Raw genomic sequence first — 15,209 nt, 5'->3', positions numbered from 1 at the left:
CCCATGTACTCGTGTCTTGTTTATTGTCCAACTGGTGGTTTGTTTTCCCGGGAGGTCCCTTCCAACTCTAGGATTCTATGATTTGGGGTGTCAAGGGAGACTGTTGGATTTCCTGAATTCTCTCACCCTGCCTGGACCTGCTCATTGGGGCCGTGATGCCTATTTAAAATGTCTAATGGATCTGGCACCAGGTCATAAATCTCAGCTCCTAAGTGGATTTCCCAAAACACTAGCTTGTTTCCTGTGGGTTCCCAAGGGTTCCCCCCCCCCCCTTCTCTCACGTTTGCCAGAAGGAGCGATTTTCGCCTGATGGCTGGGCATTTGGAAGGCTCCAGAGGAGGAGTTCCATTTGACATCGGCGCTGCTCTGGAACTGTACTGCGGGCGGCCAAGGGTTAATTTCTGGGTGCGCTTCCCCCCCCCCCCTTCCAGCAGCAGGGATAGGTTATACATAATTGATGAGAAGCTGGAAAGGAGAGATTTTATATAATTTTCCGGGGAGGGGGGAGACCGAGGGTGCGGGGTTCCCCCCAAAACACCCGCTGGTGCAGAAAGCCCGCCCGTTTCAGTCTGCTGAGCTCAGCCGGGTGGGTGGTGCAAGGAATCCCCCCTCCCTCCGCTCAGCCCCGGGATCCCCTCCGTTGCTGCCCCGTGCATCCCGCCACGGGGGTCTTCCCCCGGCCCCGAACCGCGTCTGCTTGCTGGCGGCACTGCATTCCTCTCCCGATGGGATGCTGCCGGCTGCACTTGTGGCTGGCTGATGGAAGTTTGAGTCCATTACAAGGCGGCGGGGGAGGGGGGGGGGTTAATGTAGGAGCCTTGGGACCTTCGGGACCAGCCCCCCTCCCGGCCCCCGCCTGGCCCCCGCCCGATCAGCTGATGCTGCCCCAACTCCCCCGCCCGCCCGCCCCGCGCTGGCTTCGAAGAAGCGGGTCGATGAGCCCATTCGGCGCGCGCCAGGGCGGAGGGAGGGGAAGGGGCGGCTTTGCAGACAAAGCCGCCGAGCGCGCAAGTAAGAGGGGTGGGCTCGGGTGGGGGGCGGAGGCTGCGTCCTCGCGACGGGCAGGGAGGGCAGTGGGGCTACGGCAGCGCGAGGGGAAGGGAAGGGAAGGGAGGGGGCGCCAGCCTTGCCAGCCATTCGGCCGCCGCACCCCCTTGTGCCCGCTGGAGCCAGCCGGGAGCCCAGGTAGGAGCGGGAGAGGGAGCCTGCCCACCCCCAGCCCCCCCGGAGCCATCTGCCGACGAGCAGGAGGAGGAGGAGGAGGACGGGGCTGCGGCAAGCGGGCGGGGGAGACCGAGGGGACCACAGCCGGGCGGGGAGGGGAGGGGAGGGGGCGGCGGTAAGGCGGGGGGGGGGGCGGCAGGCGATGCTTGCGCGGGGCGAGCGGGGATCCCTCTGGAAGGGGCTGGGCGGCGAGCGGAGGCAGGTGGGCTGTGCAGAAGCCGGGCAAGGGCGGGGAGGGGAGGAGGGGGCTGGGGGCTGTCCCGGGGGAAGGGGGCGCGGGAGCGGGTCTGCCTGGGGCGGGAGGAGCCGGCGGCCGAGGTCCCCGCGACCACTTGGGCTGGGCTGGGCTGCTCTTCCCGGCAGGTGAAGGAGGGGGTGTGAAGCCAGAAGGAGGGGACGGGGCTGCCTGGGGAGAGGGCGCCAGTTGGGGACCCTTGATGGTGGTGGTGGGAAATCTGTGGCACATGGGCGGGGCGGGAAGGGTGAAGGGACGCACAGGTAAGTGGGCAGGGAACTGGGGCAGGGGGAGTCCTCGAGATCGGAGTCCCCCGTTGCATTCGGGTGGGAAGCAGAAAAGGGTCCTGAGCATTCCCTCCCCCCCCCCCTCGTGGCGTGGTGCAGGGCACATTCTCGCGTGACAGCCACTCGGAGCCCTTTCCTGCCCTGCTCCCTGTGGTGTGGGGCTCCGGTGCCCCCCAGGCAGGCTCCCCTCTGTTGGCAGCTTATGTAAAACTTCCTCGCTTGATCGAGGCTTTGCGTCTTCCAAAATCCATCCTGCCTTTGCAAAAAGCATGGGGCAAGAAGAGGACCAAGCGGCATCCCTTACGCCTGGTCCCATCGGTGAGGGGCGGAGAAGATCGCCTGGCCAAGAACTGGGGAGTGTGAGGGGCTGGCGGGCTCTTCCTCTAGGAGGAAACCTCCGACACCAGAACGGTGCTGGAGCAACACCCTCCTTGCCCGTTGAAGTCCACAGGCTTAGAAGGGGTGTAACTTTTCTCTGCGTTTATAAGAGCGCTTGGCTAGGCACGTCTGCGAGGATGACATCAGTGGGATATGAATGAATCAAATAGGGGGAATCGTCTTCCCCTCTTCAACGCCCAAGCCACTTATTGTGAGCAGACTGTCAGTCGCGTGGCCGTTTCTGTCCGCTCTGACTGACGGCAGCCCAGTCCAAGCCTTCCGCCCCATCCCTGGTCCTCTTGGGCAAACCGGAGAGGAAGTGGGGTCTGATGCTCCCCACTGAGGCTCGGCCCGCCCCTCCCTCAACAACCAGCCTGCATTTGGGTTGAGACACTAGGCAGAGGCTGCTCGGCATCATGGGAGGAGCCCGGCCCAAGGATTTATGGTTGGGGGCAGCTCCGCAGTCTGGCAATCGCCAGTGTTGAGCAGGCAAGCATGGGCGAAGGGAGGGAGGGAGGTGAGAATGAGCATCCAGAAGGTGGAGAGGTTTCATTTCACACAGAGGTGTGTGATATGCATTTGCCGTATGTGCATCTCTATACGGGGAGGGAGGGCAGCGTGGCGTAGCCCAGGGAGACCAGTGGGGAAGGTTCTGCAGGCTAAGGCTATGGCAAACCAGCTCTGCCCCCCAAGCCCCATTAAACTCACACAAGACAGATGCATCAGTCTTCTTTGCACACTGACGGCCTCTCAGGCGTGCCGAGGTGTGTTATTTGTGGGCATCGTAGTGTTTGGGTTGGCTGTGTTGACCCGGGTTTGTGGCGTCTGGGCGCCAACATCGCGGTTATGGTGCCAGCGTGCTAAGTCACGCTATGGGTTAGTCAGGAAGCGGGAGCTGGATCCGGCACATAACTCCGAACGCTGCAGACAAAAACCCGCCATCGCAGGCTCCGAGTTGTATAAGACTGGGGCCCAGGTGGGAAGGACCCAAGGACGCTTCCCACAGCTTTGACAGATGGCTCGCTAACTGACTTGTGCCCACACAAGGCTGAAGTGAGTTCCCGCCTCTCTCTGTCTCCTATTTGCAAACCCAGCCACAAATAGACAATGCTTTCAAAGCTCTGGACTACCTGCAGCCACACGACCCTACACTAAGGGGCTCTGCTGGACGAAGGGGGCCTTGGCTGTTCGCTGCCCTCCTTCCTGGCTTTGGTGTGGATAGTTTCCAAAATGCAGTGCCCCAGGAGAAAGGAGGGCCCAGGAACTGAATGCCGCTGCCATCCTAATTTCCCACTGTCGGTCGGCTCCAAAGGAGAGTTGTGCTCTTGCCGAATCCCCATTCCTTTAATTGGAGTTGATGCATGAGAACCTCCCTGGTTGATTGTGTCTGCTATGGGCGATGCTCTGTGGACCGGTTAAGCGCTCCTGGCTGCAATCCTGTGCCAATATGCCAGGGACTGAGTCTGGCTGAAACAGGCACCATAGTGCAGGGGGTTGGACTAGATGACCCAGGAGGTCCCTTCCAACTCTATGATTTCAGTGTCGTTTCAATAGGGAAACCAGCACGTTTCATGGATCATTTACTGCCCTATGGAAAGCCTTGGTCCTAGTCTTCCGTGTGGCAGGAGCCTTTTCCCTCTGTCCAGAATCAAGCTTGAGTTCCGTGGTATCTTTAAGACCCACAAAGATATAAGCCATGCTTTTTCAACCAGGGTTTTGTGAAACCCTGGGGTTTCTTGACAGCCCTGGAAGGGTTTCCAGGATGGGTGGGAGTTAATTAATACTTTATATATTTTAAAAACCTGTTAAACATTTATCGGGTGATATGACCATATACAGCCGTGTCGACCAGCCCACCTCCCCCATGGCCAGCGATGGGCCTGGAGGGGGTGGGAAGGGAAGGGGTCCCAGGTGGGCTTGTACACACCTCTGCTTCCCAACCCTATTCTGCATGATTGTACTGCTTCTGGGGTTTCTAAAAATCTACAGAATGTTTCTGGAGTTCCTCAGTGATTAAAAAAAAAAAAAGCTGAGAAAGGCTGGCCTAAGCTTTCATAATACTTGAATAAAACAAAAGCTCATCCCTTGAATAAAACTTGGTGGGTCTTAAAGGTGCCACTGGGCTCCAGCTTGGTTCTGCTGCTTCAGACCCACACGACCACGCACCTGAATCGATCTTAAATAGGTCTAGTAGGGCTCTGACAAAAGGAATGGTACCTACAAGGGTTTCTTTGCTCATTTTTACAATAATTGGGTTTCTGAACACTTAGTCTTCCGCACACCCACACAACCCCCCAGCACACCTCTGTGGGGCAAGAGCCTGCATCAGTTTTGCCAATTTCAGGTTTGTGTGTGCGTGAGTTATACTAAATTATGGCTCCACTGGCGTTCAAAGCAGGCGGTGTCCAAGCCCTTGGATGAGGCATAAAAAGGAGGAGGCTCTTCACGGCTCACCCACCCACACCCTTCTTTCCTGATCTAGATAACTGCCTGTCATGTCGGACGACGCTGAGACGAAGGAGGCCCCCCCAGAACAAGAGCAGCGGGGGGACGAGCAGCCCCAGGGGGAGCCGGAGAAGCAGCCGGAGCAGCCACAGATGTCACCGCCCCCCCCTCGGAGCCCACCGGCTCCCAAGGCCCCGGAATCGCCCGTGATGGTGACGGTGACGATTGAGGAGCAGACCGTGGAGGGACCACAGGAGAACGGGGATCCCGTGGGGATGAGGGCCGGCTCGGCCAAGGAGTTGGGGAGCACCCCGGTGCCCCAGACCAGCCCCCCTGCTCGCTCCAAGTCGGCGTCGCTGAACGACCTGAAACCCCAGAATAGCATCAACGGCGAGCCACGCGCTGTCATACGGAGCAGCCTGTCTGGGTCCCAGGTCCAGCTGGCGGGAGCAGCAGGGTCTCCACGGGCCAGCCTCAGCCGGCAGCCCTCAACTGCAGGCTCCACGGCCGGCGAGGCCAGGGAGAAGCCCAGGGACTACATATTCATTGCGGCCCTCTCCTGCTTCTGCCCCATCTGGCCTATCAACATCGTTGCCTTCGTCTACTCGGTCATGGTGAGCGGAAGGGGTCGGGGAGAGGGCTGGAAAAGAACAGGGTGGTGCCCATCCTTGGGAGGGAGGGAGGGAGGGAGAGACCATTGGCCCCTGGATCCCCACCAGAGGAGGACTGGCCATTGGACTTGCAGGGAGGTTTTCCAGTGGGTCTCTGCTTCAGGGCCCCTTTTCACTTCCCAACCGACTCCTGATCCTCACCCCTGTGCCCATTAGGTGACTTGTCGCCATTCTCTTTTATTTCCCCCACTCTCCCTGGCACGGTCCTCTTTGCTCCCCCCTCCATGTGCCCTTCCGGGTGACAGGGAGCCAGTGGTCCTAAGAGCGGTCCGGCCTGCCTCTTAGAACCTCAGATCCAGGCACCTCCTCCTCCCCTGCAGGTCACCGCTTCCCACGTCAGCCCACTTGGCATGTTTTCTTCATGTCACGTATGTGCCCAAAGCCTTTGCTGGGCCTGGCCTCCAGAAAGGGAATGTAAATTTTGGGTGCTCATCTAGTAACGAGCCTTCTCGGTTGTAGTTTTTCCCCATTTGCATTTTCCACTTCGTATTTGCTTTGTGTTTAAGAGAGGCAGCTTCTAACCCGGCGAGCCGGGTTTGCTTCCCCGCTCCTCCACATGCTGGTGTGGCCTTGGACTCATCACAGCCTTGATAGTGCAGTTCTCACATGGCTGCTCTGTCAGAGCCCCACCTATCGCCCAGGGGGCCTGTTGTGGGGAGAGGAAAGGAAGGCGATTGTAATCGGCTTTGAGACTCCTTCTGGTGGAGAAAAGCGGGGTATAAAAACCAACTTCTTCCTTTTGCGGACATCCCTGCAATCTCGTATTCCAGACCGTGCGTCCGATATAGGATTAGGTGCTCCCGGATGAATCTAAATACACATTATGTTTTTCACATGTCTGTTCAGTCAGATGTCAGCTGAAAGTTTCCAGCTGGAATCGCAGTTCCCAGGTACACGATGGGGCCCGGTTCCAATCATGTGTGCGGCCTGCCGGCAGAATCAATATTGCTTTTCCCGAAATCTGCACTCCTTTCCCAACCTGATATGGCCCCAGGGACTGCTAGTTGCAGTGTTATGGGCGACACATGTAATCATGGGGTACACATTTTCCCAGTGGGGCAATTGAGTGGGAAACCCAGGTACTCCCTGTCACAAAATGAAATGTATAGTTTAGGCCCGCAGTGTAGAGCAGGGGTAGTCAAACTGCAGCCCTCCAGATGTCCATGGACTACAATTCCCATGGGTCTCAGCGTGCCCGTTTTCTTCTGCGTGCACGGAAGCAGATGTCCATTTATTCTATTAAACATGACTCTCGTTCCTTCAAAAGAAGAAGAAAAAGGTTGCTACCCACCTTTAAAATGCCTCATGCTCCCCCTCCTTCTGCCTCCCCTTCTTGTCAGTCCCGGAACAGCTTCCAGCAAGGAGATATCGATGGGGCACGGCGCCTGGGAAGGGTGGCCAAGCTGCTGAGCGTGGTCGCGCTAGTGGGAGGTGTGCTCATCATCGTGGCTTCTTGCGCCATCAACTTTGGATGTGAGTATCCGGGGAGCCTAAAGTGGACAGGACTGTCAAAGTCTTATTCTTATCCTAGCACTCCCCCCCCCCACCCCTCCCGCCGCCTTATTTGCATTCCTGCCCACTCAGGTCCGATTTTAGCGATGATAAATTTAAAAATACACCCCCGGCCATTTATCATTTTGCTTTTAAAACTAACATGTGGCATGGATGCTATGCAGAGAAGAGCTTATGAGTTGGAGTTGCAAGCCCCCAGGTGCAGCCTGGAGAACCTCCAGAATGACATCGCCTCTCTAGACCAGCCTTTTTCAACCTTTTGTCCATGGAGGAGCCCCTGAAATAATTTTTCAGGTTTCGAGGAGCCCCGGGAGTGATGTCAGCTGGCCACGCCTTCCTGTCACGCCCCCCTGGAAGTGACATCACTGCCCGTACCCTTAGCTCTCCTTTTGCTCCCTCCCTTTTCCTTTTACTGCTGTGGTGGCTCTGCCTCATGCAGGCCATAAAGAAGAGTAGGAGCTGAGAAGACAGCCCAGAGCCCCCCAGTACCATGCCCCTCCAGAGCTCCTGTGGACCCCCTTCAAAGCACCCACGGACCTCTAGCGGTCTGCAGACCCCCAGTTGGGCATCCCTGCTCTAGACTACATAGATTAGAAAGTGGCTCCTTTGGAGCATGGTCGCTAATTTTGGCCCTGACTCACATTTATTCCTAAACAATGTTTATTTGACCAATTTTTTAAAATGTTGTTTAAAGCTATATCTCAGAACCACTGCAGAAAATGGAATCTCTGTGTGTGGGGACAGTCACGTGTCCAAAAAATCTTGAAAAACATTTTTTTTTAAAGCCAGTGGGCACCTTTGGAATTCTAAAACAGAGCAATGGGCCCAGCCGCAAAATGGCTGCCACAGGAAGTGGATCCAGCCACCAAGAGCCATAGGTTACCACAGCAACGAGCCTTGCGCTGTGGTGACAGATGCCGTGAAAGCAATGTTTTGAAAAATCTGCATGAGCAATCAAATCCCCAGAGGTCAGGCGGGAGCCATGTTTGATAAAAGCCCCACCTGGGCCCACAGACGCTTTCTAAATGTGCTTGGCAGGCACCATAGTGCCCATAGAAAGAGGCCAATAGTTAAAACAACTCCAAGCCCTCAAAATAGAAAGGGCTTCTTGTGTTGGAGAAATCCTCACAGCTGTTCTAAAATGGCTGCCCATATGTCAATCCCACATACTCTTTTGCAGACAGGCCTGGGAGCTGAGCAAAGCGATGTGGCACACAGGGGCCATTAGCTGAGAGTTCATCCATGCTTTCTGCTCATACAGTGCTTGGGAGCACACAATGCTGTGGGTGGGAAGGGGGGACAAAAGGAACACAGAAGAAATGACTGCTTCTGGTCCTTCAGCGTATTGCTCTGTGCCTACCAAAGTTCTCCTGAATTTTTTTGTTTGGGGCCAGGTAATAAAACTTTCCTTCTTTTGTTCACCTTCCCTGTGTTCTTTTCCCCTCTGCCCCCACGCCTACTGACTCCCACCTCCTCGTTTCCCCTCCGCCCCCGGCTATTTCCTTCCCCAGTGTTCCAGTGAAGGTAGCTTTTTGCTGCCAACCTGCCCCTGGCACCGAAATTTCCATCCTTGGAGCTAGGAGCCAGCATGACTACACCACATCCATCCATCCACCCATCCATCTCAAGTCTTCTTCCATTCCTGAACCATGTAAAACCGGAGCACATGGATGGAGACCACAGAGTAAAGACAGAGAGAGAGAGAGAGAGAGGGGAGGAGACACTGGAAAGGAAACTAGCACAAAAGTACAAAATGGAGAGACGCCAGCATCTTGTCCAACACAGGTCTCCCCCCTCCAGTCCTTCTAGGGACTTAGATACCCAGGAAGGCAGAATGGAAAGAAGATCCGATGGGAGGAAAGAAACCACGATCCTAACCAAAAGCAGAGCGCGCTTCTTTCCCCATTTCTTTTTTTCTTCCTTTCTCTCCTTCTCTCTCTCTCCTTGGCCCACTCCTTCTCTCTTTCTGTCCATCTGGTCCATCTGTTCCAATGGTGACTCATCCATCCATCTTCCATCCACTGCCAAATTTCGACAGCAAATAAAACTCTTTCAATATTCCATGTTTACAAGAAGCTGCCGGAGAAAAGCTTCCCCCGTCCCCTGCGGAGGAGACGGGGAGTATGTTTACATGTTTGCTGGGACCAAGTGGACGGAACCAGCACAAAGACGAGAGGAAACACTTCTTGGGCTTTTCCTGCTCTCATCCATCGTGTTTACAAAGACAAAATTTTAAAAAAATTAAAAAGCGATGAGGAGGGGTGTGTGGAGAGAGAATCAGTGATTGGTTTGCTGGAAGGAGTGGCGTCAGAGATACACTACGGAAGAAGAAGAAGAGGCTCAAAGGAGATTTGTTTACATGCGTAAAGCTCGAAGAGAGGCGTGCAAAGCGGAATCCACCACGCGGCCAACGGATTACAGTTTGGGGACCCATGGAGTCGGAGGAGAAAGGAAAGGTCTGGAGTCTTGCGGAGGGAAGAACTGCCTGGCAGTTATTGGGAAGGTGTAGAAATTGGTGAGTTGAAGGAGGAAAAAAGGGAGGAGGAAGAGGCAGCTCCAAAGACCAGGAGGATAGACAAAGAGCCAACGGGCTGGGTAGAGTTGCCAGCTCTGGGTTAAGAAATAGCGGCAGATTTGATGGGTGGAGCCTGGGGGATGACACGACTGGAGGAGAGGGGGGGGGGCTCTACAGAGTATAATGCCATGGAGACCACCCTCTCTGTAGTGAAATTGTCGTTCTAGATCTCCAGTCCCCACTGGAGGCTGGCAAGTCAGGGCGGGCCTGTGAGTCCTGTGAACAGAGTTACAGAGAGTGTTTTCATGTCTCCCATTATATGGGATCCCAAAAGGGTTCGTCCCTCTTCCCGGACTGGTGAGAGGATCAACCAGCTTTTGCTCTGCCCTTTGGGCTGGGAACACAAAATCTGACCCTGGTCTGAAGGCAGAAAGGAAAAGCGTGCCGGTTCTCTCCAGCCTCTGGCTATTCTGGTCTGAGCCCTCTTCAAAGGCAGCTGGCAAAGAAAAGATCTCTTTTAAGGCAGCCAAAGAAAAGGCCATGCCCCCTGGGACAGGGAAGGAAAGGCCTGTTTTATCAAAGGCGACAAACCACAATAGCCAGAGGAATATACAGTGTGAAGATCTGCAGCCCGATCCCACACATGCTCACTTGGTTGTTAATCCCCTGGAGTTCGACGGGGCTTAATTCTGAGCCAGCGTGTTGAGAGATGCATTAGAAGGAATGGAAACGCCGAGGAAGGATGTAATGGGGAAGCCACACAAACCTCCAAAGAAAGCGATCCAAAACCGTGTGTGTGCACACCTGCGTAGGCAAGGGCTACCTTAAGAGAGACGTGAGCCTTCCGTATTTCTGAACCTAAAGATCAGATATAGTTTTTTCCCCCTTCCTGTGTGTGTGTATTAAATATACCATCCTATGGAATGACTGGACAGGAAAGGCTTGGACAGAGGGATCAGTTTACACAATGCATGCCTTACACCCACACGTTTTGTGCACCCAAGAACACCGTGTGGGAATTCCAGAATGGGGAAAGCGTGTGATGGCAGGGATCTCAAACACCCACACCGTTGGGAAGCCCAAAATTTCGAGAAACCCACGGCTCACGCTGCGGGATGAAAGAAGGAAGAGAACCGCCCAAAGAGACACCCTCCTTGGCTACCGAATACCCTCTGGAGTGACAGAACGAGAAAGGTACAGATGGAGAGCCGGGCAAGCCACTGCGAAGGAGAACTGCAGACCGGAATGGAGAAGACAGGACTTGGAGGAGCAGAGGCAGGAACGGACGCCTTCTAAATAAAAAACAGCGGGAGGGGAGAAAGAGGAACGCCTCGGTGAGCAGATCTGGAGAATGCGAAAACGGCGGCGCCGGCAAAGTGTTTGCTGACGGCAGGAACAAAGTGAATGCCAAGTCACTGAGGGAGGAATACTTGAGCGAGCATACACTCCATACCAAACCGCAGAAACAATACAGAAAGCCTCGTGGACAATTGTGTATGCTACTGGATGGGGAAACGGGGGCGGGGGCGGGGGGGGGGCAAGGGCACCAGCAAAGAATAGTGTGTGTGTGTGTCAGACACGAATTTACACCCCGCACAATGTGACTTTTATTTATTTCCCCTCAGACTGTTACATAATGGGATTGGGAGGGAGGCAGCTGGGGAGACTACGGGAAGGGTGTCCGGCTGCTGTCCCTTTTTAAAACCCGTGCCTGGCGGGAGGGGCACAGGGCTTTATTTAGGCGGAGGGGGTCCCGAGACTCCCTCTCCTTTTAATCCCATCTGCACGAATTATTAACCTCTGACCTTCCCTCATCCATCCTTTCTGCTAAAAGTTGCCTTTTCTCGGATGGGCGCATGGCGTCGATGAAAGGGCAACTTTTTTCTCCACTTTGGTGACGCTCAGCTCTCCGGGTGGAAGGGGATGGAAGGGAAGGGCTGTTGTATTTTGGTGTTGAAATGCAAGTATTCTATCTGCATGTTTTTATATACTTCTATTTGGGGTGGGGAGGGAAAAAGAAGGGGGAGCACAAAGGAGAGGGGAAGAAATCTTTCGAAAGGAAAAAGGCCAGGAAACTGGAATTCGGGATTCTGGGAAAACTGGGAAGCCAGTGGAAGAAACACCTGAAGGGTTTGGCGAGTGGTGAAGGGGAGGGCCCTATCCAGGTGAAAATTGGGGCACGAGCAGGCTGGGAAAAGCAGGTAAAGAAGAATCAATGCAAAGACGGACAGGAAACCAGATGCTTTTGGGGAATAGGCAGAAGACACTGCAAATCTCACATGAGATTGTGATGTTCAGTTTAGACAATACCAAGGATAGACTCAGGACTTTGTACATCAGATTGGTAACCACAGATCCCTGGCTCCCTCGAGGGCCTCATCCCCCTCTCTCCTGGCTCAGCCTTCCGGTTGCCAACCCAAAGGCCACAAAAGAGGGGATGTAACCTGTGGGATAGACCAAAGAGACCACATGGGGGTAAAGCCTTGCCTTTTGCTCCCTACTCAAAACAACCCTCTGGGAAAACAAGCCGCTTAGGCAAGGTTTAAGATGAAACTAGGTTTAGGATAAGATGATCTGTTGCCTCCAGGTGTAACCTCCTAACCTGGCTTTAAAACACAACGAACCCTGGAGAGAGGGAATGCTGAAGGAATGAGATCCCTGAGGATTTCAAAAGTGGAGGGGAAGGGCTGTGGAGCAGTGTGTTTGGAGTACAGGGTGGGGGCCAGAAGACTGGTCTAGTGGGAGGGGAGGAATTTTACATTTACACATATCAGCTATTGAATGAAAAAACAAAAAACACGTAACCTATATCTTTGACATGATGCTTGATTGGTGTTTTCATATTTGGGGTGGGTGGGTGGGACAAAGTTTTGGATTTTAGGGGAGGCAAAATGAGATTTATAGGGGGGAAACAAACAAGAGGGAGATTTTATTTTATATTTTCTTTCCCCCGTCCCTTGAGATGCTATTTATTTAGATTCACGCTTATGAAGCACTGAGCACAATTTTTGAAGGCGATGGCGGAAATGCAACTCGCACCTCACTCTTAGCCTGTGAGACGTAGAAGTAAGACTTGTCTTAAACGTGGAGGTCCATTTCCCCCCACCAAAACGTCCCCCTTTAACACAACAAAGCACAGTTCACCACCCCTTACATGGTGCTCATCTCTTAACTCTATGCTGACCAAAAACGGATCGGTGTTTTGTACGCGCAAGAGATGTCCTGTGATTTATTGCGGTTGATTTTATTCCATTTTTTGGCCTTCCGCATCAGTTGTGCCTGCTGATTTCGTTTGAAACCAGAAAGGATGGGGGAAAGGGCCTTTCTCGCTCTCTCTCAGCGCGAGGCCAGCCCAGTCCTTTCAGGCCCAGTGACGATTCTGTTATTTGCGGAGGGTTCGTCGACCATGATGAGTCCTAATACGAGTTTGTACAAAGGAAGGGTGGGTGGGAGTGGGGAAGGACATGATCAGATTATAAACTGCTACAGACTTTTGTATCAACGCATGAATCGAGTAAAATAAACTCAGATGCATGAAAAACACTGTCTAGTCATTTTCCCCAGGGGGAGGGAGGGTGTGTGTGGGTGTGTGTTTTGCTTTGATTTACCCTAAGACTTTTTCCTCTTTGAAACCCTCCAGAAATCCAGAAAACCACGTTCTACCACTTTAGATAATGGATATGGATAGTTTTTCATTTATTTTGCTTCTGCTTCTTTTTGAAAATCTTATTGCCTCCCTTTGTGCCTCTTCCGAGTCTGAAAGTGCAATCCCAACATTTGTGGGGGGGTTTTATGTCACCTTCCCCCCCACACACACACCTGCTATGAGCTTTAATTGAACAAAACCTGATATGCAAGGAAAGATCCTCCCACTGCTGAGTTTTGTATCAAGATTTCAGATTCCACCGAATTGTCAAAGGCTTTCATGGCTGGGGGCGGAGTCAGTTCCTGCATCCTCCAGGGGGTTGGGCTAGATGACCCTGGAGGCCCCTTCTAACTCTTATGATTCTGTGATACAGTTGGTTGGTCCCAACTCGCCATGTCCTACCTCTGAAGATTCCAGCCTCAGGCAGAGAGTAACACTTTCAGATCCTGGCCACACAGCTCAGAAATTACCATCACCGCCAATTTCAGGTTCTAGAATGTTGTCTCTTCCGTTTCAATATACACGCATCTCATGACAGATTCAGGTGTAGCTGTGTTGGTCTGAAGCAGCAGAACAAAACCGGAGTCCAGTGGCACCTTTAAGACCAACCAGGTTTTATTCCAGATGTGAGCTTGCCTTTGCACGCGTGCTTGGCTTCCCCCTTACAGATTGACTTGTATCTTCCACAAGCCACTGGGTGTCTTTAAGAGTAAACCTTACCTGCAAGAGATACTTTTCTTAAAACATTTATATCCTGCATTTCTGCGCGGTTCAAGGCACTGAACAACCATTTCGTCTCCACAGTCCCTTAGGAAAGGAAGTCAAACTGCTGGAGTATGTGGAGGGATGCCAACCTCCAGGTGGAACCTGGGGATCCCCCAAAATTACAACTCATCTACAGATTATAGAGAACAGCACCTCTGGAGAAAAAGGATGCCTTAGAGAGTGGGATGTATGGTGTTGTACCCTACTGTTGTACCTTACCCTATCCTTTCCCAGGTCTACCTCCAAATTTACAGGAATTTCCCAAACGGGAGCTGACCACTCTGCACCCTTCCATCATCTGCCAGTGGCCAGGGAGGACCTGGCAAAGATAAGCATGCAATGCAGGCTTTTCCCCCTCAGTTCAGCTCTGCTCAGGTCTCTGCTTCATCACTTGATGGTGTTAAAACTTCTGCCCATGGAGGCAATAAAACTGTTTCTGGCCTATTCTACTTATAGGTGAGGGAAGGGCACATAGTAAGGCTTGCACACGGAGAACCCTGCACTTGAGAAGTTACAGTGGTCAGGAGAAGGCCAAGCTTGAACACTTCTTTGCAATTAAAAAACAAAATCCCTTCTCTTCCAACAAGAGAATGTCACAGCTGATATCTGAAAGGGTGTGCAGTACGGGGAAATTCCCTGCCTGCACCTGAGGTTTGTATGAACCGGCAGGGCAAAAATTGCAGAAGTATCCCAATTTACTAACAAGAAACTAAGTGTGTCATCAGGGTAAGGGACTTGCCACCCCTCACCCAGGGTATCCATTGTGTCAAAACATTCTGACCCTGTTACAGGGCTTGATCGTCTAAATCATTTCAACACCCTTTTTTTTTTGCCCGGGATTTGTTGCGGCTGGGAAGCGGTTCTCTTTCTGCTTTCCCTGCAGCATCGTGGTGCATTTGTGTACCCTCCCAGGGTTTCCCTGGCTTCTCTCCAACCTCCTTTGCTGCCAAGTTTTGGGAAAGACTGCAGTAAAATCTGGAGCTGCTGAGTGCGTGGGAAAGATTGGATTCCCTGCCCGCATGGCAGTCAATTTCCATGGCCCAATGCCCATGGGGAGCTATTTCCTCCCCCTGCCACCTGGAGGGCTTTTAAAATAAAAACAGCAGTTGCGTATCATTATATCGATCTTACCTATAGCAATATGTACCGGCATCCTTCAATTCCCAGCTTCCTTTTTTCCTAAAGTAAACTCATAGACCTTTTCCTTGCACAGGTATAAGGGGAAAGGCATCTCAACAAGGAAAGGGGCTAGAGATCTTAAACAATGAACGGCATGAATTCAAAGAAACCAGTACATCCTTATAGTGGCATATAGATATAACGATCATCAATTGCCCGTTTGAAAACCTTCAGGTAGTCTAGAACAGGGGTGGTCAAATTGTGGCTCTCCAGAGGTCCATGGCTTACAATTCCCATGAGCCCCTAAAAGGGGAATCATGAGCATCAAAACTGCTTTCAGCTCACACCCATATCCTGGCTATTCTTCCCCACCTTTCTATCAAAGCCCTTTCAAAGTAACCAAATTCCGATA

The 15,209-nt window shown here is 52.9% G+C and overlaps 1 protein-coding gene across 4 annotated transcripts; it reads left to right on the top strand.

The window, feature by feature from the left end:
* Positions 1-869: 869 nt before the first annotated feature.
* Positions 870-12,764, top strand: PRRT2 (proline rich transmembrane protein 2). Of its 4 annotated transcripts, none has more exons than XM_077314730.1 (4): positions 870-1,011; positions 4,607-5,183; positions 6,581-6,713; positions 8,264-12,764. In XM_077314730.1, the coding sequence occupies exons 2-4, from the start codon at positions 4,620-4,622 to the stop codon at positions 8,272-8,274; spliced, it is 708 nt and encodes a 235-aa protein (XP_077170845.1). In that variant the 5' UTR covers positions 870-1,011; positions 4,607-4,619; the 3' UTR covers positions 8,275-12,764. The 4 variants fall into 4 exon arrangements, with proteins under 4 accessions (XP_077170845.1, XP_077170843.1, XP_077170846.1 ...); XM_077314728.1 differs by lacking the exon at positions 870-1,011 and adding an exon at positions 1,044-1,185; XM_077314731.1 differs by lacking the exon at positions 870-1,011 and adding an exon at positions 1,348-1,426.
* Positions 12,765-15,209: the final 2,445 nt, after the last annotated feature.

Source organism: Paroedura picta, chromosome 16 (assembly GCF_049243985.1).
Source record: "Paroedura picta isolate Pp20150507F chromosome 16, Ppicta_v3.0, whole genome shotgun sequence".
Classification (NCBI taxonomy): Eukaryota; Metazoa; Chordata; class Lepidosauria; order Squamata; family Gekkonidae; genus Paroedura; species Paroedura picta.
This window is presented reverse-complemented; position numbering and strand designations above follow the sequence as displayed.